At 32.8% G+C, this 26145-nt stretch overlaps 1 protein-coding gene across 1 annotated transcript; it reads right to left on the bottom strand.

Moving 5' to 3' along the window:
* Nucleotides 1–1926: 1926 nt before the first annotated feature.
* Nucleotides 1927–24925, bottom strand: MS3_00008509 (uncharacterized protein; the record flags this gene model as incomplete). The annotated part of the gene is made up of 8 exons (XM_012937020.2): nucleotides 1927–2556; nucleotides 3547–3664; nucleotides 11369–11539; nucleotides 16007–16126; nucleotides 19203–19302; nucleotides 22452–22592; nucleotides 23308–23526; nucleotides 24780–24925. 8 exons carry the CDS (start codon nucleotides 24923–24925, stop codon nucleotides 2345–2347), a joined length of 1227 nt encoding a protein of 408 aa, XP_012792474.1. The 3' UTR covers nucleotides 1927–2344.
* Between the last annotated feature and the right edge of the window lie 1220 nt (nucleotides 24926–26145).

The following is a 26145-nucleotide window of genomic DNA, read 5'->3' as shown; positions in this document are numbered from 1 at the left end:
TAGATATTTTTTACTAGGTTTTTTCAATATACTTGATACTTTTTTAACTTCATATGCTCCTGTCCGAGTCACTTTCCACTCTTATTTGCTGGGTAGTGATGTAAACAAACAAAAATTTGGGTTAATGTTTATTTTATTTACAACTTACTGATGAACACTGATATGCATTATTAGCTTGAAGATCTTTCGGATCACTCCTTCTTTACTATAATCCATAATTAACCGATACATTACCATTATTATCTATGCACTGGCTTAAAACATTTAACAAATTAAAGATTTTAATAGTTGAATTCATGAGTCGATCTAATGTAAAACACCGTTAAAAACCTGGAAGCACCGGACGGCTGCTTCATCCTAGTATAGGACTTCTCAGCAGTGCCCATCTACGATCCCGCATGCGGGACTCGGACCCAGAAACCTCGGTCTCGCGCACAAACCCTTAACCCCGAGTGCGAAATCGTGGATGCACGCTGCTGAAGAGTCCCATACTAGGATGAAACGAACATCCAGTACTCCCAGGTTTCCTAAGGTAGTTCAGCTCAAATCGACTCATAGATCCAACCATTAATTTACTACAATTTCCACAAACCCTCATTCTGAAAATTAAAGAATAACTAGCTAATTATGTAGCCACTTAACCACTGCGTAGTGGAGAGTGTCTTACAAATAAATCATTTCTAATATGAAAATTACTCAACTTTTGATAATGTAATCACTACTTTAAGTTCATTTAATCTATATAAAAGTACTCAGTTGAGCATCTACTTTATCAAACTACATTGCTTAACTCATATAGATTTCTATGAACTATAGTAAAAGCATTGGATATTTGCTATTTTCTTTCTCCTCACATGTATATATGTAATTTACGTTCTATAATGGTTAACTTTGAGAGTATATATATATTACATTTGTCCTAATTATTGTTGAAATCGACAATTGACTTTAGCAATTCATTCATTCTTCATTAATTTTAATTTAGTCAACAGTGATCGATAGTGCACAGTTTGGGACACATTTTTGTTAACCTAAGTTGTTATACCAAATCAGTATAACAAGAGGAAATGAATATATAATGAATAAATCAAAATAACCTTAGAAAAAACAATCATAATTGAAAAGACTGAACATTGAGAATATGATTCGAGAACATGCAATGAAAAAGGTAAACGAATAGTGACATTCAAAGTCAAGAGTAAGAATGAATTCGTCCACGTCATTATGAAAGGTTTTAAATCATATTTTAGCTGATATCTCAAATTATAAGCAACATTTACTGTATGTACTCCAATCAAGATAGTCTATATTTATCAAAACAGCTTAGACTATGAGTTAAGTACTTCATGGATAAATGATAAGTCTTAGTTAAACTATCTTTAGCTTTCACTGAAATTACTCCTATGCCAGTTAACATTATATGTCAAAATAAGTAATAGTGATTAAACATATATAAAATATCAGATGGGCTTTGTGGATATTATAGTAATTTCAATGGTTAAGACCACCATGGAAAACCTGGAAGCACTGGACGGCCGTTTCGTCCTATTGTGGGACTTCTCAGAAGTGCGCATCCACAAACTCGCCCCCTACGAGATTCGAACCCAGGACCTACTGGTTTCGTGCGCAAGCATTTAACCACTAGACCACTGAGATAGCCGGCATCCAACGGTGTTAATGTCTAACTTCAACTAATCCACGAAATTGAGCGACACATCCACCATTGTCTTCAATGAGTTACTATCTCATAATAGAGGAGTTCCACAATAGGACGAAACAGCCGTCCAGTGCTTCCAGGTTTTCCATATTGGTCTAGCTTCAACTAACTCATGATCTTAACCATTGAAAATATATAAAATACTTTGCTTATGATTTCTTATCTATTACTGTTAGTTATGTAATAATTATACAAGATAAACACAATGAAATTCAATGAAATCTATTTCATTCATTCATAAAAATTAATTAAAAACAAAATATTAATTACAAAAAAAAAATAGTAATAAATCAATAAACTTCATTTATACAAAGCATAGTACATGTAAAATAGAATAGAATTTTATCAAGTACCTGAATTAGAAATGGATTAAGCGTCAAAAAAGAAAAATGTACTTTGATCAAGTTGTTTATCATGTAAAGATGAAAACAAGTTTTCTTTTCTTTTTTTTTCAAAAGAAAACTGGATTTTAAAGATAGAAGAAAAACAAAATACAACCTAAAAGTTGAAAATCAATCAAAGCAAGGAAAAGAGGAAAGATATATATATATGAAATAGATGCTCTGTTTCATTTGCATATAAAATTAATATTTCCAATAGTATTATTGTGTTACTTCTACTTTAAGATTACGCTTTTTCAGATTTGTTTGGTTTCTCTGATGATGACTGTGATGAAGGAGTTACTGATGATGATGACGATGAAAAGGATCCTGTTGTTGTTGTTGATGATGATGATGGATATAAACACCAATGTTGTACCATGAATAAAATATCAAATCCAATCGATAAAATACCTAATCCAAGTTTGATTGGTGATCCAGTTATACTACTAACATCATCTGTGTGTATTAATAAAATGATATAAATAAAAAGCATAAGCTTATAATATCATCTCATCATATAACTAAGTATAATCATCATTTATACATAATATTTATAAATGAGAAATAGTAACAGGATAGAGAACAGAATTAACATGTTTAATATGAACAAATTCAATAAATTGGTCTATATCATATACAAATGTGAAATGAAATAAAACATTTACATATTCAGATAGAATCACCATGATAAGACAAACTGATGTCTGAAGTATAATGTTTATTTAATGGTTTCAACTTGTGTGATTAGTCTGTTATAAAAATTCTAATTTAGTAAGCTAATTAGTGATAAGTTTCACAGATGAATTGACATACACAAAAAAAGCTTCGTTACCATACAATCTGTAATAAAGTGAAATCACTAACATCTGCTGATTAATGAAAACAGTATTTGATTGATAATTAGTCAGAAGACATAAACTATTTTTAATGCATGAATAGCGCCTACGATACTAAAATGATACATACACTATCATATATAACAAATCAGTTCTGTTTGTATCATCGTGTGTATAATATTATGTAATTAGTTAATACAACTTTTATAACATATTCAAAAATATACACAAAGATATTCTGTTAGAGAAATAAGTACTTGATAATATCATATCACTTAATGTAGTGTATTCACTCATTGACTGAGAATAAATATTTGACATACCTAATCCCAGAATATGTTCTCAGATTGAGGTTGTGGAGATTGTTGAGCTACAAATGAGATCACGAAAATCTCTAAGTACTGGACAGCCATTTCTTTTGAATCCCGCGTGCGGGTTCATGGGTGCACACTGCTGAGGAGTCCTATGCTATGACAAAAAGGCTATCCAGGGCTTTCAGATTTTTAATGGTGGTCTAGCACTGATCGTTTCATGATTGCAATTGAAACACCAGAATATAATTACAATAGAAAAATAAATGTATCATTTATATAAAATAATTATCCCTTACCCGTATTGTATCCTATAATCAACATTTGTGCAATACTTAGAATCCCTCCAGTGAAATCTAATATAATATTACCTATACTCCAACCAACTGTACTCCTGCGACGAAAATTCATTAAAGCCTAGATTTATGTTCATAAATGTTTAGAAAAAAAAGAAAGAAGCATAAAATACATTTATATTAGATTTCTTCGCAATCGACAGTAAATAAGCTTTGATTTCACAGAATGTTTAAAATAACCGCTGATAATAAACCCAAATACTTATATATTTTTAAAACACGAAGTTCAGCGAAGGGATCTCTTTTCAACGAATTTATTATCAAGCTGTACAATCGTACATATATGAAAATTTTTTGTTTTTGGAAAAGTACTAATTCCTTGAGGAAATGTGAACACAGTTAATAAAAAAGTGTTATAATACTAGATTATGTAATATGAATAATAACAATAGATTTAGTGAATATAATAAGATGATTAAAAAGTTTTTGTTATAATAATTAAAGGTCATAGAGGTGTAAAAAATAATAAATAAGGTGATATGATGAGCATTTACGAATAAAACAATGAGAATATAAGACATAAGTAAAGGGGGGAATGCAGTAATAATAATAATAATAATAGGATTATCAAAATAATTCAGGCCAAGGTAACGATAACGATAAGACGTACTTCTTTTGTAAGCATAGTTCTGGTTTAAGCTCCTAAATGGTAAGAGCTTCGGCTATTTTTAAGAGTTGGATACGAAGAAATCTGGGTAGATTTGAACGAATCATATAAACAACCTTAAAGTCAATTTGTGTATCTGTAAAATGGTTATAGTCGATTAGGTGTTCAAGTATAGAACTCCTAACTGCTTTCCTTTCATCCTTATAGAACCAAGCTGGGATATGTTCCCGTATCCGAGTTATATATTTTTATCATGAATTATTTATATTAAGCAAATAAACAAACTTTGTCTTTCTTAATAAACAAAATCAAAATAACAGATTTTTGGAAATAAATCACAGAGAATAATATCTACATGATTATCCACTTGAGACAGTTTTTGATAATAAACTCTGTAAAGTAGAAAAAGTGCTCATCTATCAAGGATAATATTAGTGTGGCGAATTGTAGTGGAGATTGCAGTATTTCTACAGTTGAAATCCTTCATACTAATAACAATCACATTCTCACAAGTGACTAACTTCAAAATGTAACTGCTGAAGTTCTGGTGAAGAGCTGTGACCAGTGGAGGGCAGTCTGTGTAGGGTGTGAGACTGTTATCCACCGCAGGCGATGTATGAGGGCTTATGCATGATCATGGATTGATTGAAGTTAAACACTAAAATCGTTTAATACTGACTCATTAGTTTAGAGGTTAAGCGTTTACTCACGAGACCAAAGGTTCTGAGTTCGATTTCCACTTGCGGGACCGTAGCTGAGCAAAGCCATTTAGTGGTCTAACTAAGATGAGTTTGTGAGTTCAACTGTCAAAAGTATAATATTATTGCCAATGATTGGACAAAATGATTATAATGACTTGAATAATATTACTGTACTTAACTATAAGAATTCATCATGAAAGGATTGAAAAAACATCAATGTAATATAACTCATTTACCAGCTTTATGTTTTTGGTATATAACTTTCAGACACATGATTACTGTGAAACCATGTGATACTTTATAATAAGTGCTCAAGATCAAATATGTCATAAGATGTTCAAATTTACAACTAATAGATTAAATGACTAAAATTGAAACAATCAATTCGTAACTCTCACATCAGGCAAACATATATACATTGATCTTTCAATACCAATTAATTAAACGAAAGGATAATAATTATATATTGTCATATTGAAGTTATTTGTGGCAAAATGTTCGCAGCAGAATATTTCCTGATGGAGTCTCTCCGGAGGCTACTGCTGGTCCCAAGCCCGGATAAAGGAGGAGGGTTGGGCATGGGGTTAGCGACCCCATCCCGTAGAAAACTAACTCGCTAAACAAACGCTAACCAGAAAACATTATCAGCAACAACCTCCTGTGGGGAAAAACAAACCAGATCATAGCGAAGGAAGAAGTCAGGAAGAAGCGCTGGAAGTGGATAAGACACATATTGAGGAGAGCACACAACTGCGTCACAAGACAAGCCCTCACATGGAATCCTCAAGGCCAAAGGAGGAGAGGAAGACCAAAGAACACATTACGCCGGGAAATGGAGATAGACATGATTAAAATGAACAAGAATTGGATGGAACTAGAAAAGAAGGCCCAGGACAGAGTGAGTTGGAGAATGCTGGTCGGCACCTATGCTGCATTTGGAGTAACAGGCGTAAGTAATTAAGTAAGTATTGTCTATCTTAATATTTACATATTTATTGAAGCTAACTATATATCACTTCTTTTACATGTAACAGTTTTTTAATCAATAACGTATTTCAATCCCTCCATAAGTTAATGTATTCCATTAAGTGATCATCAACTTCCTACTGTTATACACCTTTCAATATGTTTTATTTATAATATTCTATCATATTAAATAGAATTGACATTTTGAAGATTTTAATTATGATTTATAAATATTTGTTACCATGATATATTCAATCTGCTAGTGTTTTTTTATTAGCTATTAACCAATGTATATGCGTTTTGCATTCAATACTTTGATTGATCATCCATGGTGCTAACTTTTATTCACCAGATTGTTATTCCGACGTAGTCGAAAAATGGGTTATATATATATATATATAGCGTTTTATTAAAATATCTATCAAGCTATAAGACCACATTTTAGCACGATCTGTACTTTGTCATATTTATAAATTGGTTTAGAATCAGATGTGTTTTAACGACACTTTGCTCTTAACCTTTTAAATACAAAGTGTTTAATGATTCATCTAAAAAATATGAATAACTTAAATAAAAATAAATTTCATTTGTTAGATTGAGGTAGGCTTTATACTATAATTATCTATTGAGAGCATAATTTGTTTGCAAAGTAAGTGAATTGAGTTTTTTTTTACTGGGATCATGAATTGATGAATGTTAGACCATCATTGAAAACCTGGAAGCATTGGATGGCCGTTTCGTCCTAGTATGGGACTCCTTAGTAGTGTGCATTCACGATCCCGCACATAGGATTCAAACCCAGGACTTTCGGTTTCGTGTGAGGGATCGTGAATGCGTAATACTAGATCGAAACGGCCATGCAATTCTTTCAGGTTTTCAATCTCAATCAAAGACTCATCAATCTTCACAATCGCATATTGATAAGTGAATTGATTTTTACTCTCCTTCTTAACATTCATTCTAAATTCCGTCAAATTCATGAGTATTATATAATCCCAGCAGAGGAAGAAATCAAGAAGAAGCACTGGAAGTGGATAAGACACACATTGAGGAAAGCATCCAACTGAGTCACAAGCCCTCACATAGAATCCTCAAGACCAAAGGAAAAGAGGAACTGGAAAGGGAGGACCAGGGTAGAGTGGGTTGGAGAATGCTGGTCGGCGGCATATGCTCCATTGGGAGTAACAGGCGTAAGTAAGTAAGTATACGATGCTATTTTTTACTGATGCTCTATTCAATTTTCGAACGTAGAAAAAAAACAATGAGTTATAAATTAGTTTGTTCCTATATCTAAATGTTTCATTTATTCATATGTTCATTTCACTATCAAACAGTATCTTTCATTAAACGTATCCTAGTTAGATAATTACTGAGATAAAATGAAATTTAGAAAATAAAGATCGAAATAAACTAGATCAGTTCAGTAAAAGTATCATTTTTTTAAAATATCCACTTTCATTTTTTCAACCTCTTGTGTGTATCTGAAACTAACTTACATCTTCAATGATCAATTCTCAAGAGCACACCACAAATCTCCAAAAAATGAAATATATTTACTCATCTTCCACTACAGTGATAGCAAACATCTATTTTACTGTATCTTCCCAATGATAAAAGAATAAGTCAAAAGCTATTAATATATTTATAAGATCTCAGCGAATGAATTTCGAAGTAAATCCAACGTTTCTCCTGGCAATCTGGTCCAAGCTTTTTCAAGGTTCAACGGTTCAAATCAGTTATCTTATCTGAATATGTTAAACAATTGACTGGAACATTAAAATAACACAAACTTTCAATTATAAATTCTTCCTTTTTGGATTCATTCGTTTATCGTGTTTATTTATCTTCTTTTGATGCATGCTGTGACATTTTTGATTCATATCATTCATTTAAAAAAATCATATGTTTTCTTAATTCCACCGACCAGAGACAATATATAGTGAATGAAATTTCTCAAATCACTTACGTATACACACAATCTGCTATCTTAACACTTTTCGTTTCACACCACACGTCTCTTACACACTAATGTAAATACCTACTTCAAACATTGTTCACGTTGATTGTATGACTTATTCAGTGTACAGTGAACCGGAAAACCATGTACCTATTTATATTCGATAATTTTAATGTTTGATTATATTTTCCTTAAAATAGCTTGGACCAGTTTGCTAGACGAAACGTTGGATTTACTTCAAAATTCATACGCTGAGATTTTACAAATACATTCTCCCTCTTTAATGTCTGACATCAACTCGGCGCCCAAATACTGTGAAACTATTCGATCAAATTTAGACGAAAGTTCTTATTCATTATTATTTATAGTTCATGTTCAGATGAAAGATATTTTGTATTATTACATTCGTCATTGGATTTGTTCTTTTGAATACAAACAATATTATAATAGAAATTGTCTTTATCGATCGATAAGCTATTGCATAACTGTATTTCTTTCACATTCACAGGTCCCAAAACAAACGTTTCATGATAAATACACCTCATAATAATAATAATAATTATTATTATCATCCTAAAAACTTAAACAAAACACTATCTCAATAAATTGTTCTACAATTCCTATATAGACTACTACTACTACATTAATATAAGCGTCATGTGATGAGTACATAAATATACGGTAATTATACTATACAAATTATCAGTCAAAATATTATGAGAATGGGTTTTGTGGAGATTTTTTAGAAATTTCACAGATTGAAATCATGAGTCAGTTGAAGCTAGACCACCATTGAAAACCTGGAAGCACTGGACGGCCGTTTCGTCCTAGTATGGGACTCCTCAGCAGTGCGCATCCACGATCCCGCACCACGTGGGGCTCGAACCCAGGACCTACTGGCTTCGCGCGCGAGCACTTAACCACTAGACCACTGAGCCGGCATCCAACGGTGTTAATGTCTAACTTCAACCAATCCAGCTTCAACTGACTCATGATTTCAATCTGTGAAATTTCTAAAAAATCTCCACAAAACCCATTCTGATAATAATCAACTGCTCACTAGTGACTGACTTCAGGAAAAACTCCCGAAGTTCTAGTGAGAAGCCGTTACCAGTGGAGTTCAACCAGGTCTGTTGTGAGATAGGAACTCACTGAAGACAATGGTGTACGGTGGCGCAACTTCGTGGATTGGTTGAAGTTAGACATTAACACCGTTGGATGCCGGCTCAGTGGTCTAGTGGTTAAGTGCTCGCGCGCAAAGCCAGTAGGTCCTGGGTTCGAGCCCCACGTGGTGCGGGATCGTGGATGCGCACTGCTGAGGAGTCCCATACTAGGACGAAACGGCCGTCCAGTGCTTCCAGGTTTTCAATGGTGGTCTAGCTTCAACTGACTCGTGATTTCAATCTGCAAAATATTATGGTTAAACGTTGACTAGATTACATGACATATTAGTTGAATAATAATGTAACTGTTAAAATGATTCAATCAATGAACAATACTATGATAGATGATATATAATCTAAAATATGATCAATTACATTAGATTTGTTTACAGTTTGTTGTGTTGCTTTGTTTCTTTGTTTTTTTTGTTTTTTTTTAAACTTTGGTGATCAGCTAAACTGTACTTGTACTTTGATAATGAAATATAGAAAACAAAATTTTCGGAATCATATCAATTAAATAGTTTATGTTAATAGAATGGTCCCTTAAATAGTAATTATCTGTAATAAGCTATCAAAAACATTGTACATAATCTAACTTGTTAAAGTAGACAATCTACGAGTAGTGTTAAAGTGACCTTTAAAAAATATTCACCTACTAACTAGAGGTACAAGAATATTGTAAATTAATGTGATAGATCAAGATTTAGGGTTTAGAGTGGAATATCAAAATTAGGAATGAGAATTGATATTAACTACAATGTCAAAATAGTACTTAACTATATGAAAGTGTGAATTTTGTATCAAACACCAAGACATTTTATCCTAAATCTCGTTGATTTGTTTCTAAGTTAAAACCTCGCCACCACTGATTGGATACATTCCAAGGTCTTGAAGTTTAAATCTATAAACATTTATATGTTACAGTATACTTTACAAGTAAAGAAATCAAGCTTGAACTAATTTTTACAAGTCTCTGTACAAAACAACTAAAGATTGACAATGTATTATAGGTGAAAAGCCTTACAAACTTTGTTAAGGTAAGCAATTCTCAGTACTTATTGTGCAATATATCAATAAATCTCTGTAATAACATATTTCCAAATTTTATTTATTTAAAAAAATACATTTTCACAATGTGTTTCATAGTTAGTATCCGACACTTAACTTCAGTCAAAAAAGTTTACAAACAGTTTAGTCAGTCAGTAACAATGTAGAACTTCACACGTACGTTCATCAGTTTGAGTTACCATACCACATTAGCACAGAGATGCAGTGGTCGATTCAAATCCCGTAGTGGTAGTGGTAATAAGAGTGCAAGCAGTAATCGGGAAGATTAGTGTTTGGAGATGTTACTTAAAGAGTATAATACAATGAAATAAATTTGGGAAGAGAAAAAAAGGGACATGAATAATCCAGAAGATTAGAATTCGGGAGAACACAAAGAGTGGATGCACCTGCGCCATTGCAAACGATTTTGAGTCATTTCATTCAAGGTCTCTAGCCATCGGTTACTATCGTCTCGCGGATCCCAACCAGGTATTCTACAGTTTAACTGCTACAAGTCTATTTTTTTTCTGAAGCCATCATACATGAATTCCAATGTGTTCGTCTCTCTTATTTATTGCAAGTGATAGACAAAAAGAGGAAACATGCTAACAACTGTTCTGTTCCTTTTTTTATTTTATGCTGCCTTTGGAAAAACAGGAGTTAAAAATTCCTAAAGTTGAAGAACATTTGCAGCTCAAAACATTTGTTAGACAACACCAAAGTTGGAATTTTTATTACGAAACTAAAGACAGTTTTGCCATACTCAAATGAAACTTTGAAAATTACTACAATTATCATCAAAAAGGTATAATTATTTGTAAACAGTTTTCTACGCAAAATATTTAATACCCATTGGCCAGATACCATCTGTAACAACCTACGGTGGCAGATAACAAATCAGATTCCAGTGGAAGAGGAAATCAAAGAGAGTCGCAGAATGTGGAATGGATGCACATTCGAGAGATCATCAAAAGAATAACTAGCACTTGGCATCGACTTAAAAGCAGGGTCCTGGGTAGAATTGGTTAGGGAATCTTAATCGGTAGCCTATGTTTCACGAGGAGTAATAGGTGTCAGTAAGTAGGAAAGTAACTCACAGTTGGTGCTTAGAATTATCAATTCCATACAAATTGAAGAAAGGAAGATTACTTTTACGATTGAACAATAGGATTATATTTAAATAACAAAATAAGACATCATATTTATGACTAAAAAACTGAATGACTACCGATAGAAATAACTTTAAATCAACTGGGAAAACTTTCATCAATAAAATTATAAAATAAATATTCCATTTATTTAATTACATCACATGTTTACTTACCTGAGGTGCATATTTAATGAATGAGATAAATAGTTTAACATAAGATAATAAGTAGAACGTATCTAACCATTCCATGTAATGAACTCCGCCTAATATACAAACAATTATCGTATGGATAATGATTAATATTATTATTCCTATACATGTCTTTGATACACGTTGACCACCACGCTAAAAAAATATAAAAATAATTTCTTTGTTTTAGAAAAATAAAACTAAACTAAACTGATTATAATAATGTCAACATTTGAATGACATAATAGCTTTCTGAATAATAGATTACAATATATAATATGAAAATAAATTATTAACATAAAGTTGGCCCAGTGGTCTAGTCGTTAAGCGCTCGCGCGTGAGACTGATAGTTCGTGGGTTCGAATCTCGTCAGAGCCCCCAAATGCCCTGGTACGGCCGAGAGTGATGAGAGTTTGCTCTCCCTCTCGAAATGCTCTCACATGGCCACGCGCATATAGACCCTGCCAAGGAAGTCCTACTCACTGCCTTCTCGCACCAAAGGTGTTGTTTACGAAATTGAGAAGAATAAAAGCGAACGTCCGGTGCTTTAACCGGGTTGATGGACATGGAGAGTCCACCTAGGGGAGTTGGAAAACCCTGATTCCAAACCAATGGTGCACATGGGCTCCAAAATCCTGAAGGGACAAATGGCATCTGAACCAATCGTTGGTCACCAGCTATCATGGGACTGCATCTCCTTATGATGCTCCACTGCCTTGTGGATCAGACCTTTGGGTTGAAGGCTCCAGGTATGGCCCCTAGGAAAACCGCCTGCTTCGGTTTGGGCAGCCGGGCAGCATCACAGCCCTCACACATATCAAATGAGATTTGTGTGGCGCATATGTATTTGGTGCCTCCTTGTACCAATGTTTATGTGTTAAAATAAAATAAATAAATAAATAAAAGTGATCGTTATGGAAACATATTATCAATGATAATACATTTATATTTAACTATTTCTCATCTGGTATAACTACAAACTTTAAACAATAGTTTTATAAAGTTTAAATATGAAGAGTAGTGTATCAAATGTAAGCTGTTGCTACTTGGTTTAATCTGATATCAAAGAAACATTTGCATTTCAAGAAAATTAACAATTGTAGTGTAAATATTTGCTAGTTTCAAGCTTATTTTCATTCTTAGATAGTCTAGATACTTTAAAAGGTTCCAAAATACAAAGAAGGATGCATAACAGTTTGTAACTTTAAGGTATTATTCAAAATAAAGTCAAATTATAAATGCAGTTAAATATTGAATTATCTGTACAAGAAGCCCATATCTCAATATAGATTGATTTAATTCCGTTTCAAATAATAACAACTGGTTATTTAATACAAACTCTCCTAACTATTATATTATTATTTGAATAAGAAGACGTGTTTAAAGAACAATGATCATAGATCATATTAACTTGTGTCATTTTCAAAGATTTATTCACTGAAATTCATTAATCACTGAGTAGTGACAAATCTGATGTTTTTTCTAGCATTTAGAGCTAAACGGCTTCTATTAATACTCTCTGATTTTGCTTACTACTCAATGATCAATTATATGTAAATATTTCAGTAAAACTGGCGATCAGTCTTCAACTATGATACTAGTTAATATCGATTCGAATTCATCAGTGAGCACCATTTCCTTCAAGATTCCAAGTACAATTATTTACCAGGATGAAACCTTGACCCATGGTTTTCTGTTAGTCATATCTAACCGCTTAGTATTATTTTCACTCATCAGCGATAATGTTTTCTTCCAAACAAATAACATGTAGATTTCACAATTGATTGATCACGGGGTGGTGCTATCGATCTGCACTAAGGACTTGATACACATGGTATTGGTTACCAACCAGTGATTAATCAATTGTGACTACATCTCAGTCTTACAGGAGGTCGGTCACGGCCCGGATAGCCTAGTGGTAACGTCTCTGACTGTGAAGCTGGGTGACACTGGATCGAGTCAGTCAGGGAGCACCAGTTCCCTCAAGATTACAGGTACACCTTGCTGACGAGTCCCAAGTAGCACGAAACCCGGGTCCAAGGGTTTCCTGTTGACTACCTCCAACAACCATCTTAACATGTAGATTTATTAATAAATTTTTTAAACTTATTTGTTCTACTGAATTCTATATCATTTACGGTACTTTACTAAGAACAATCAATCAAATTAACAACACAATTATGTCATTTTAACCGTATACTAAAGAGTAAGAAAACACAAATGTCATGTATACATTTTCATGATCAATTATTAAAAATCAGTAAAATTCAATCAAAACGAAAACTTTATTCTTTGTAAAGAAGAATTTAGATTAACGAACTAGAAATCGGAGCTTGAATTATCTCATGATTCGTTTTTTTTGTTCTTTTGCTTTATATCAACATGTTGATGGCAACGTTGAAAATAAGGAGAAAGAAAGATAGATTATTTATAAAAATCAGACACCTTTGAACTCTTCTATTTGAAAATTCACAAACAGAAGATCATCTACAGATACTTTAGACTTTACTATTTTAAGCTTATTTGACGTAAATAGATTTATTGATCCTTATAATCAGAGATGAATAGTGGTTATCAATGAAATTCAGGACATATGTTCTGTTCCATTTTGAATTTGTTGGTTTGATTTCCCTGTATCTTAGAGTTAATGTTTACTCTAAGACTTGAACCCAATACCATTCACTTCAAACGTTATCATGTTATTCACTTGTGATTTATTAAACTTTGACTATAAAAATAAAATGAATAATCACTTTGATAGTAATAATCACTCCCCCCCTATCATCAGATTATGATTTCAAAGTTATGTAATCGAATGTTTTCTCTATATTTTTTTTTCATATTTCATGTAACAATCAATTTGAGAAGAATGTTTATCTCGATGATACACTACAGTGATAATAACAGTAATAATAGAGATCTTGTACATGACATTTCAAATAAACAATAAGAAACATTCAACTTATTCATATACATAACAAAGTACCGATCATTTTCAAATAGATATTTACAAAAATATTATTACAGTTAAAATTATGTATTCAATATATGACATCTAATAGTCATAATATTCAGAATATAAATGAACTTGATCTTACATAAATGTTATGTAATAGACAAATAATAATGATGACAATTTGTATGGCATACCAAATCATATTTAAAGAAGATGAAGAAGAAGTATTTTGACTTATTTTAAAATTGAATATAGTTGAATTTATGAAATGATTTAAGCTAAACGAATCATAGGAAACCTAGAAACACTGGATGATCATTTTATCCTTAGATCGATTCATGGATTCAACTATTAAAATTACTACAATCTTCACAAATCTCCCATTCTGATAATAATTATCATGTACTTATTAGTAAGTAAATTCAAGATGTAACTTCTGGAATTCTAATGAGAAGCCGTGACAAGTAGAGTTCAACTCGTGTCGAGTGAAGATAGTTATCCACTTCAGACAATGGATGAAAAGTTGCGCAACACTTCATGGATCAATTGAAACTAGACATTAACACTGTCAGGCGCCGGTTCAATGGTCTTGAGGTTAGACGTTTATGTGAGAGAAAGGAGATCCTGGGTTTAAGTCCCACGTGTGAGATTGTGGATGTACACTACTGACGAGACGAAATGGTCGTCCAATGCTTCTGGGTTTTCAGCGGTGGTATAAGTCAGATCGACTCATCAATTCAACTATTAAAATTACTGCAATGTCCACAAACCCGCATTCTGATATTTCGAAATTGTCAAATATGTTATAAGTATACATTTTGCTAAATTAGCAGTTGATCAACATGCTAAAGTTGAATTTTTGACTGATGGAAACAGTTTCATTTACTGTTAAAACTACACAGCAGTAGTATCTCGAAGTAGGATTTCATCCTTATTTGGAACTCCTTAAACGGACGTCTCTGAATGCCAGTATCTATACAGAAACTTGAACCCACTAACTTTCTCTTTAAAAGATAACATGATATCTGTTGAGATACTTAGACTAAATAGCCACTAGCTTATTCAGTGGTTATGGGTTTTATTTAGTGTTCAAAAGGTACTAGGTTCGAGTCTCATTAAAAACATAAATACTAGAATGTAGATATATTCAGCTGACGAGTTCTAAACTGAGAGAAGGGCATATCTTTGACTTTGCTGCAGACCAGTATCCGATGGTAATAAAAACTCGTAACTAAATGTCAATATCAAGTCGTTTTGTCCAAGATCCATATATACCAATAGAGGTTGATCAGTTACAATCCTTAATATCAATAATGGCAAAATATAAACCCTTCGAAATTCAACACATTTATACTTCATCTATTTTTTACTGAAAACTTTACAAGTATTAAGGTGTGTTAATATTGTGTTCAAAACTGCTACCGAGTTAAAAATAAATTATAGTTCGACTTCGTCAGAATTCTCTTGGGGGACAAATGAAATGATAACTCATATTTATTAATGACTATTATGAAAATTTGACTGACGGAAATTGAATGTAATAATAAGATCAGACTAATTAAAACTACTCTGATCTTAACCTAATTCATCGGTAAATCTATGAAACAATAATGTATTTCAATTAGTTAAAAAAGTCTCCACAATAAAAAAATACTGACTGAACTTACCTCGTAACATAATATTTGTAAAGCTGTTAATAAAGAAATTAGAAATGCATGAAATGCAAATGCCAAATCATTCTCTAGTACTGGTACTGATCCCAAAGGATTTCTTTGCAAATATTGATCCTGTATAAAAAAATTTATGATTATAAAATCATAATAATTCAGATCAGTTACAATAAAATTGTATTAAAAGCAGAAATAGGTAATGACTTGCAGTGGAATCCGTGACGCGTGTTTCACCCCAATTTGAACTTGTCAGCTGGATGAATTAAATTCATTCTAGAAGAAGTGACCTAGATGAAAAACTCTCTTCTTCTTTGATAGTATCATCTTTTGAAGCTGTACAATCGCATTTATGAGTACATCTCTTCTAGAAATTATAAAACCTTATTATTCTTCAAACCATTATATTCAATTAATTGAGATCGCTTGATAATTTTTACTTACTTTAACTAAATACGCAACAATTTCTTATTTTATAGGCAAAGATAGATGACGGCTAGCAGTGAAATTCAGGGCACGCGTCTCATCCTATTTGGGAGTCATCAGCTGGATGTTAATGTTGACTTCGGGACTCGAACCCAATATCGTTCGCTCTAAACGCTATCTCGTTATCTACTTAGCTACTGAGTCCAAATAGCCACTACCTCATACAATAAGGCAACGTTTTAATTCATTTTTGTATTGTTTATTTAAATCTTCCCATTAATGTTAAGGATTGTAATTGATCAGTCTTTTATTGACAGATTGTGCAAAGATTAAAACAAACAATACAAAAATGAAATAATTCTTTATTTTATTACAGACTATTCATACCTGATATATGTGGTATTTTTATTGTTAGTTATGAATGGTTCTTTTTTTCATTGTTAACATTCATGACAGAATTAAACCAGATTCTATTGTCTAGCCAATAGTTCAAAATGTAATCAACTTTAAGTTAGAAGTAATATCAAAGCATAAAAAATCTATATACAAACTAAGAACTGATCAACTATTACGTTCTGATTATTGATAGTAAGAAAATATCAGTACTGGCGTATAACTATAAACCATCTACAACATGTCAAAACGTAATAATCTTTTTTTCTCGACTTACTACTGATTTATTTAATATTATATTCATAAATAAATGGTTATTTATAGCTACTCTACGAACCGCCAACTTACGTCACCTATGGTGAAGGCGAGTTATCCGTCTATCAATTAAAGGACGAGTATACTGCGCAGCAGTTTGTTCTGTTCTACTTTACGGCTGCAAAACATGGCTATTACGAGAAGAAGATACTCGTAAGCTACTAGTATTTGACCACAGATGCCTTAGAAATATTGCTCGCATCTGCTAGGATCACCAGGTAAGCAATAATGAGGCTAAACACAGGGTATTAGGGAATGATGGTAAATCAGTTGATGAGGTTGTGAATCTCCATCGACTGAGATAGTTGGGCCATGTGTTATGTATGCCTGAACACCGATTACCACGACGTGAAATGCTAACCGGTGTTGAAGACGGATGGAAGAAAATTGGGGGCGGCCAAACCAAAACGTGGCATCAGTGCTTGAAGTCACTAACTTCTAGTCTCAGCCATGTTGGCAGATACAGACTATTTGGTTGGGGTCCGCATGACTATCGTAACCAATGGTTGGAGACTCTGGATGATATGGCTCAGAATCGACCACAATGGCGTCGGTGTATACACTGTCTGTCTTCCTTTAAACTATGAGATTAAAATCGCTTCATATCCTTCTTTCTAAGAACTAATTCTTTCTTCCTGTACTATGTCCATATATGCAATCTTTCTTTTGTATATTACTACCATTGAATTAACCACTTCTATGAATTCGGTGTTCATCTTGTTGTGTTAATGAGGTGTGGTAACTTTGATCGATGCATATGTGTGCCTCGCCCTACGTTGTAGCTGATTGGCTGACTCCACGAATCAGCACTTTTGTTGACATGACACCCTATACACGTAAGTATATGGTAGTGGTAATAATATTAGTAATAATAATAATATCGGAATTAGAATGAAATCCCTATTTTAACTGAAATTGTGATAACGATGACACTGATTGGAAAATTGTAACAGAAACGGGGTCATAATTTGAAAAGAATCTTATTTATTTATAACAAAATTTAATGTATAAATGACGAGAGTAAATCTTAGCGTAGTTGATGTAAGTTCATTATCTAAAAATATAATGATATTTGTCTTCTAAAAATATTTTTAATCATAAACTCTTGACTGTAGATTACTGGATACCCAATACTTCCGTTTTATATCAAGTAAGAAATATTCAAAAGATATTAAGATTAAGATACTCTGATGAGAAAGATGTTATGAATAGCTTTTTGATAAACATCTGTTTACGGAACGGGTTCTTTTTGATGGAGTTTTGTTCTCTGAGCTGGATGGTTTGATCGTGGAGCTTTCATCGTTCTTCTGAACGACATCATCAGCACAAACTTCAGATAAAAGTGAAGTGTTCGAATTTCGAATTTCACAGTTTGTTCTGTATACCTCGACGTTGATTGGTTCTTACTGACCCCAAATTTGTCCCCGTTTACTTCTTTCTTTTGGTTGTGTCTCCCAATTAATTAAAAGCCAATTAGAAGTTATACATCAAGGATTGACATTAGTTAGACAACCATCAAAAACCGGAAAACATACTGAATAACTCTTTATTATAAGTATGAAACATTTCAGCAGTGCCCATACACTGCACAATCGATGATTGAACCCAGGACATTCAGGCCTTGTAGCGAGTACTTAACCGGAGTTCATGTGAGAAGCCCTGACCAGTTAACTGTAACCATACTGACCGTTGGTAGATTTTATCAATGTCAACGGATGTTGGCTCCTAAATATCGCCAAACAAATGAAATAGGAAATGTATTCCAGTGAATACCAATCAATTGGCCTAAAACGTTGGAAGCTTCCCACGTAACCTTAAACTCTAGGGTCTCATCACCGATGAATTCATGGATACTCGTTAGTAAGGACTTCCATACTAGCTCACAAAAGCTTTCCAGTGCTTCCTGGTTTCTATAACTATCTGAATTAGTTCAATTCATGACCTTAATGACAAAACATTACACAAAGTAACTTTGTCAGCATCAAATAGAAACGAAAAGTAAGAATAACATCTACGAAATGAAGACTATACAATAAATGACAATCAAACTAATATCACAAACCTGAATAAGTGGGATCCAGTATAAACCAATATTGTAGATACTATAGAATAAAAATCCGATCACATTCAACACAGCAAAGTCGAAATTGAATCCAACCACACTAGAACAGAAAACAAAATAATTATTTATCCAATAATTTAACGAGATATTGCTTGAGGAAATCAAATCTTACAGCTTAATTTCATTGATTACAATACTTCCTGAATTGCATATAGAAAAATACATTACATTATATCCCACTAGAGAATTCACAGAGAGAGACGATATACCGATAATTTTATAATCATTTCCAGTAACATAATAGGATTATAATACTAATTTGGTGTGCGCTGCTTATGTTTACAGATATAAATAGTATGTAGCAGTAATTGGAAGTGGAATGCCTGCCGGAGCAAGACTGAATTGAACAGAATAGAAGAATAAGCAGAAATCAATTGGAATAACAACAGATTTGGAAGAATCATGCAGTATGTAAAAGACAACTGGAGTAAGATATAGAAATAATGCACCTAATGTATAATTTTTTATTTCACAAAGGCACTGTGCAAATTTTTATTGAACAGTAAATTGGCTTTTCTCACCTGTGCTCTTCTTCATTATACAAGTACCCTGAAAGGATCAGTTTATTTAAAATACGTGCCTAGTAAATCATATATCAGAAGTTCTTGAATGCTGAGTTTTAATTGAGATTTTCGGTTGTTTATTACAAAATTATCAGTTTGATAAATAAAAATGAAGGAACAGAAATGAGTTGTATCTAAATTCTAGAGTATTCATGTGGTTTTTGTATTGAGGAAAGTGTTCCTTATCAGGTTTCGATGATCTTTGTTTGTATGTTCTAGTTAAGATATAAATGTTTTCACAAATTACTGTCAGATTTATGAAATTGTAATGTCTATGCGTTTGTTATTTGTCGTTTTGTATACTTTCGTTCTTTGGAAAGTGGTCCATCTTGAAAATGCAAGTGAAGTTTATTTCGAACCAAAGTCAGTTCATCTTCAGTCAGGTGGATTCAGAAAAATATACATAGGATTAAAGTAGGTTATAAATTTACTTCGTATGATGAGTTTTTATCATATACCTCATATCTGTTTGTCTCTCATGACATTTATGTGCTCAGCGAATTGAAGTTTTTAGAGGAAATATCCAGTTTTGACATAGTATTGTTCAGCTACAACAGGTTGCTTTCTAAACGGTATTTATGATTAATGTGACGTTAGATTGTGAACCGACAAATATGGTATACAATACATATCGGACTCACCAGATTTTGCAGGAGAGCGCAGCCAAACTAGATGTTGTGGCCCTAGTTTTAATATCACAAGAAGACTTTACAAGTCATCATCCAATGTTTTTTATCCTTCATGACTATGATATCCCGTAGTGTCCGTGTTATTCTATAATTTTCTATTCGAAAATTTAGTGATAGATCATCTTGAGGCTAAGCCTTGATAAATGTAATGATTCTGTTCTATCTGAATAAAATCCCAATGTGAATAAGGTAGTTTAGGTTAAATTTATATTCACTTAATAACATTCTGCTTATTGAACTATTATGAAATTAACTGAAATTAACCAGAATTTAAAAGAAACAAATGCCTATGCAGACGTATAATTTCCTGCAGATACATATCATATGATACTTTTACATTATCTATCTCACCGATCATGATGCAGTTTTTGAGGTACGTTATTCAGAAAAACGAAATGTATAATCAACGCAATAAATGTTGCGCAAGTCTATTTACCTTCTTCTTATAGTGTTGAATGAGCTTAGATGAATATTTGGATTTGTATTTGTTACAAATGATTTACAGAGTATGGTTCATTCATGTGGATAAGTAGATTCTTTTAGGTTGCTGTAGTAGTAAATAAGTGACATACAAATTGTTAAATATAAGTTTTTTAGAAGTTACTACACAGGAATGCAATTTTCTAATGAATGTTCTTTTTCGATATATGCCCAATTTAAAACGATAGTAAGTATTGATATTATCACTAAGGCTTGATTTGATAATTTCAAATAAATTTAGCATTGGTGTAGATTGTTAAGGATAAAAATAATGATATATCTATTATATCCTAATGATTATAAAACAAAAATTCTTTTAACGTTTTATGACGTGGTGTAGATCATTTATTTAGAGAATGAATTATTTTCATAGTCGAATTCATGAGTCGATCTAAGTTGGACGACCATTGAAAACCTAAAAATACTGGATGGCTGTTTTGTTCTTATATGCGCACTCCTCTGCAGTGCACATCCACAACCCCACAAGTGTGACTCAGACCCAGGACCTCCTGTCTTTCGCAAACGCCTAACCCCAAGATCACAGAGCCGGCATCTTACGGTATTAATGTCTAACTTCAATCGATCCATGAAGTGTTGTGCAAACCTTCATCCATTGCCTGAAGTGGATAGTTGTCTCACACCCTACACGGATTACACTCAACCGGTCACAACTTTTGACTAAAACTTCAGGAGTTACATCTTGAATCTAGTCACTAGTGACCACGTGTTTGTTATCAGTATAGGGATATTAATACCGTTGTATCCCGACCCACTGGACTTGAGATTAAGCGTTCGCGCATGATGCCTAAGGTCCTGGATTCGAGACCCTCTTGCGGGATCGTGGATGTACACTGCTGAAGAGTCCTATACTAGGGCGAAACGACCGTCCAGTGCTTTCAGTGGTAGTCTAACTTAGATCGACTCATAAATTTAACTGTAAAAATACTACAATCTCCACAAATCCCCACACAAATAAATTATTTCTAATTATTAATAATAATTATTTATGATTACAAATATGTAATAATGATAATTATGGTTAAATGGGCTTCCTATTTAAGTGTAGATTGTATGGTTTTGCTTACAATCTGACTAATGCTTTATTTAACTTCACTAGCAAACACAAGGATGACAAAGTGAACATTTTGTAAAAATTATAACCGAAATACTATTTTACCGTGCAACTGCCAGTTCTATTAATTTAATTAAGTAGATTTAAGAATAAAACTATTCACACTTTGAATGACTGTGGATTTTCATGTTCAGTCAGCTAAAAATTTCATAGTAAATAGTAACACTCAAAATCCATGCTACTCTCATAAAAAAACTGGCTACGTGATAACTCAATGGGAAAGAAATTGTTTAAATAGTAAAGTCCAAATATTCTTATGCAGAATTCATACTTAGATGATCTGCTCACCGAAATTAAATATAACCATATGAAACCCATCAGTTACCTTTTTCGTCTACAGTTCAAAAAGAACTGAGGGTAGAATGAAACTGTCCAAGCGGCAAAATAAATCCAGCCAATCACAATTTGAAATGTATTTAACCAATGAAAATGCACCACAGTTACAGAAAAAATAGGTTTACCTGCGCTATAAGATAAAATCAAATGATTAGATAAAATATACATATAAACGCTTGAGTATTTGATACGTTTAATACCACAACTGTTAACTCTGTAATGACAAAAAGTGACTTTTCATCCTCATTTTAAACATTCTATATAGAGACATTTGTACTGACCACTTTATGCAAACTCGTAATTTTGCATATAACCCTAAAAGTCGTCGACTATGATTAGCTCGTTGCTATACTAGACTTTTACGTAATTATTTTTATTAGACAAAATCAGAGCCAGTATTCTTAAATTTTACAGTCACTTGGCCATTTTAAGAAATATCGGTCAGTATAGTCTTATCTGAATCAATTTAATGAGGCATTTTCAAATCAAATGAGTGTGATACAAAACGATTATGTTAATAAATAAATAATACTCTTTTTTCATTTGTTAACAACTGATTTGAATGTTACTTATTGATAAACAAACTTAAATAAAAAGCTCTTCTACATATCAACCAACTGAATATAGCACTATTTATATTAAAATATTCAGTCGCTCTTGATTAATTTTATTTCAAGAAGTGACTACAGCGTTCATTTGAACACCATAGGCTTAATGAAAACGGTGGAAAATACTCAATTATTTTTTATGTATACCTTAAGAGTTTTTCTAAATGATCCCGTGTAAAATTGCAAAGTAACTTGTTTTAATGAAAATACGTAAACACAAACTGAGCATGCACCTACTTCACAATGTTTACGTTTGGAGCAGGCTTTATTCCCAAGTATATATAACCAGGTGTTTTCGCAAAAACGGTGAAATTCGAAGGTTCCGATTGCATCTTTCTTATGGTTACGTTATTAACGGGCCGAATAACAGAATGATTTGGTTCTTTTAGTGAAATTACAGAGCCATTTCGGTCCCAATATTGAAACTCAAGAAAAATATCATGTTCTGCTGTACCCCTGAACATTGTTTACGAAAAATAAAAAAATACTGATAATAACAAACGGAAATAATTAAAATTAACAAATAGCAAAAATCAGCATTTCATTAAATAGTTCAAAAACAAGTATTATTTATCTGACTAATCAGTTATCACGTCAGTATTCACTTTGCACTTTACTAACTGATAATTAGACAGTAAATGATGTCATACGTTAAAGTCATCAGTCGTTAGTCGTACATTAAGCTCGGTTCTATACGTTAAACTAGTTCCTACTCAAGTCACAGTTATAAAAAGAGCAGAAAGTCTAGTTTGGCATGAAAGCCATTTAAGCAAAACCTAACACCTGACCAAACTCATTAACTTCTACACTGAACTTAAATGTACTTTCTTATAACACTGCAATTACGTAAGCCTTAAATTGTAATGATTTATTTGATCAAACTGGCTAATTAATACAAGGCAGTAAATTTCCATGTACATCTAAACGCACTATCCGAAGCTAAACCATTTCTATGTAAAACAATCTGTCACCGCTTAAATTCTGAAAACAAAGCCTTTTGCAGCTAATGATGTTGTTAAATTATAACAATGTTTTAAAAGCAAAATTTTATGTTGAATATGGCTAAAGTCAGTTTTATTCGTGAACGTTTTGCAAAAGTTTGCTTTATTAACAAGTTGAGAAGAAAATTCGAAAATTCAGCAGCATTGTCTTATGATGACCGAGTTAATTTGCAATCATTGCTCAAATACTAGTGAAGTATAGAATGTTAGTCCATACAAAACCTTTTTCATTTGTCTAAACTACCATATTCACATTGGGATTTTATTCAGATAGAACAGAATCATTACATTTATCAAGGCTTAGCCTCAAGATGATCTATCACTAAATTTTCGAATAGAAAATTATAGAATAACACGGACACTACGGGATATCATAGTCATGAAGGATAAAAAACATTGGATGATGACTTGTAAAGTCTTCTTGTGATATTAAAACTAGGGCCACAACATCTAGTTTGGCTGCGCTCTCCTGCAAAATCTGGTGAGTCCGATATGTATTGTATACCATATTTGTCGGTTCACAATCTAACGTCACATTAATCATAAATACCGTTTAGAAAGCAACCTGTTGTAGCTGAACAATACTATGTCAAAACTGGATATTTCCTCTAAAAACTTCAATTCGCTGAGCACATAAATGTCATGAGAGACAAACAGATATGAGGTATATGATAAAAACTCATCATACGAAGTAAATTTATAACCTACTTTAATCCTATGTATATTTTTCTGAAGCCACCTGACTGAAGATGAACTGACTTTGGTTCGAAATAAACTTCACTTGCATTTTCAAGATGGACCACTTTCCAAAGAACGAAAGTATACAAAACGACAAATAACAAACGCATAGACATTACAATTTCATAAATCTGACAGTAATTTGTGAAAACATTTATATCTTAACTAGAACATACAAACAAAGATCATCGAAACCTGATAAGGAACACTTTCCTCAATACAAAAACCACATGAATACTCTAGAATTTAGATACAACTCATTTCTGTTCCTTCATTTTTATTTGTCAAATTGATGATTTCTCGGAACAAAGTTAATGAAATCACGCAAAAATACTTACAACTATATGGAGCTGCATGCTTTAACAACTCTTTAGGACAATATACAGGGTATCAGATAACTGGATATAATCTTGTAGATGTTCCGTTTTGTCTTCCTAACTTGTCGTTCTTAAATCCCGAAAGTAATTTCACGTCATACCTACAGTCACTATTGCATATTGGTTTGTTTGAATTCCTGAGAATGCCATTCGGATTGCAGACACATTGCGCACGCACCCCAATGTTTTACGAATGAGGTCACTAAGGCCTAGATTCTGCATTCCTGTATGTTGACTATATAATGATAGCTAGCAGTTCACTCTACGGCCACATGGATTACCTACATCAACGATTCGATATTTGTTATAGTTATCAAAACACCCAAATGCATTTTGTGCGTCGAGAGCTTGAACATTTTTGGGCCACCTGACCAAAAAATATGTAATCAGACCATTAGATGAAAAAATTTGAGCCATTGAAATTTACCCAGAACCAGATTCACTGAATAAACTTCGACATTTCTTCGCGATGATTAATTTTTATCGCCGTTTTACTCTACACACAGACTTTAATGGAAGTGTTAAAAAGTAAAGTCGAAAAGTTCATCTTATCTTTCAGAGCGAAAGATGCAATTTACGTTGCTAAAAGGGCAACTACTCCCACAACCATACTGACCTACCTAAGACCTGACCCGAAGGCAACACCAATTTTATGTTCTGACGCGTCTCAGAGAGTGGTAGGTATAGCAGTACAACAATAAATAAATAATGAAACTAAAGCGCTTCCTTTATTTTTAAAGGAATTGGAACCAATTCAAGCGCGATACAGCACTTTCAGTAGAGAATTATCGGCTATTTACTTAGCAGTTAAACATTTTTAACATTTACTTCAAGGCAGACATTTCGTGATACTCACCAATCACACACCTTTGACTTATACATTTATTATGAAAAGCGAACTTTGTTCCCCCAGAGAAATGAGAAAATTACATAACGTTTTCCAGTTATCGACTACATAC

This window comes from Schistosoma haematobium, chromosome 6 (genome assembly GCF_000699445.3).
Source record: "Schistosoma haematobium chromosome 6, whole genome shotgun sequence".
In the NCBI taxonomy this organism is placed as follows: Eukaryota; Metazoa; Platyhelminthes; class Trematoda; order Strigeidida; family Schistosomatidae; genus Schistosoma; species Schistosoma haematobium.
Note: the sequence above shows the minus strand (reverse complement) of the source record. Positions and strands in the feature narration are given on the sequence as shown.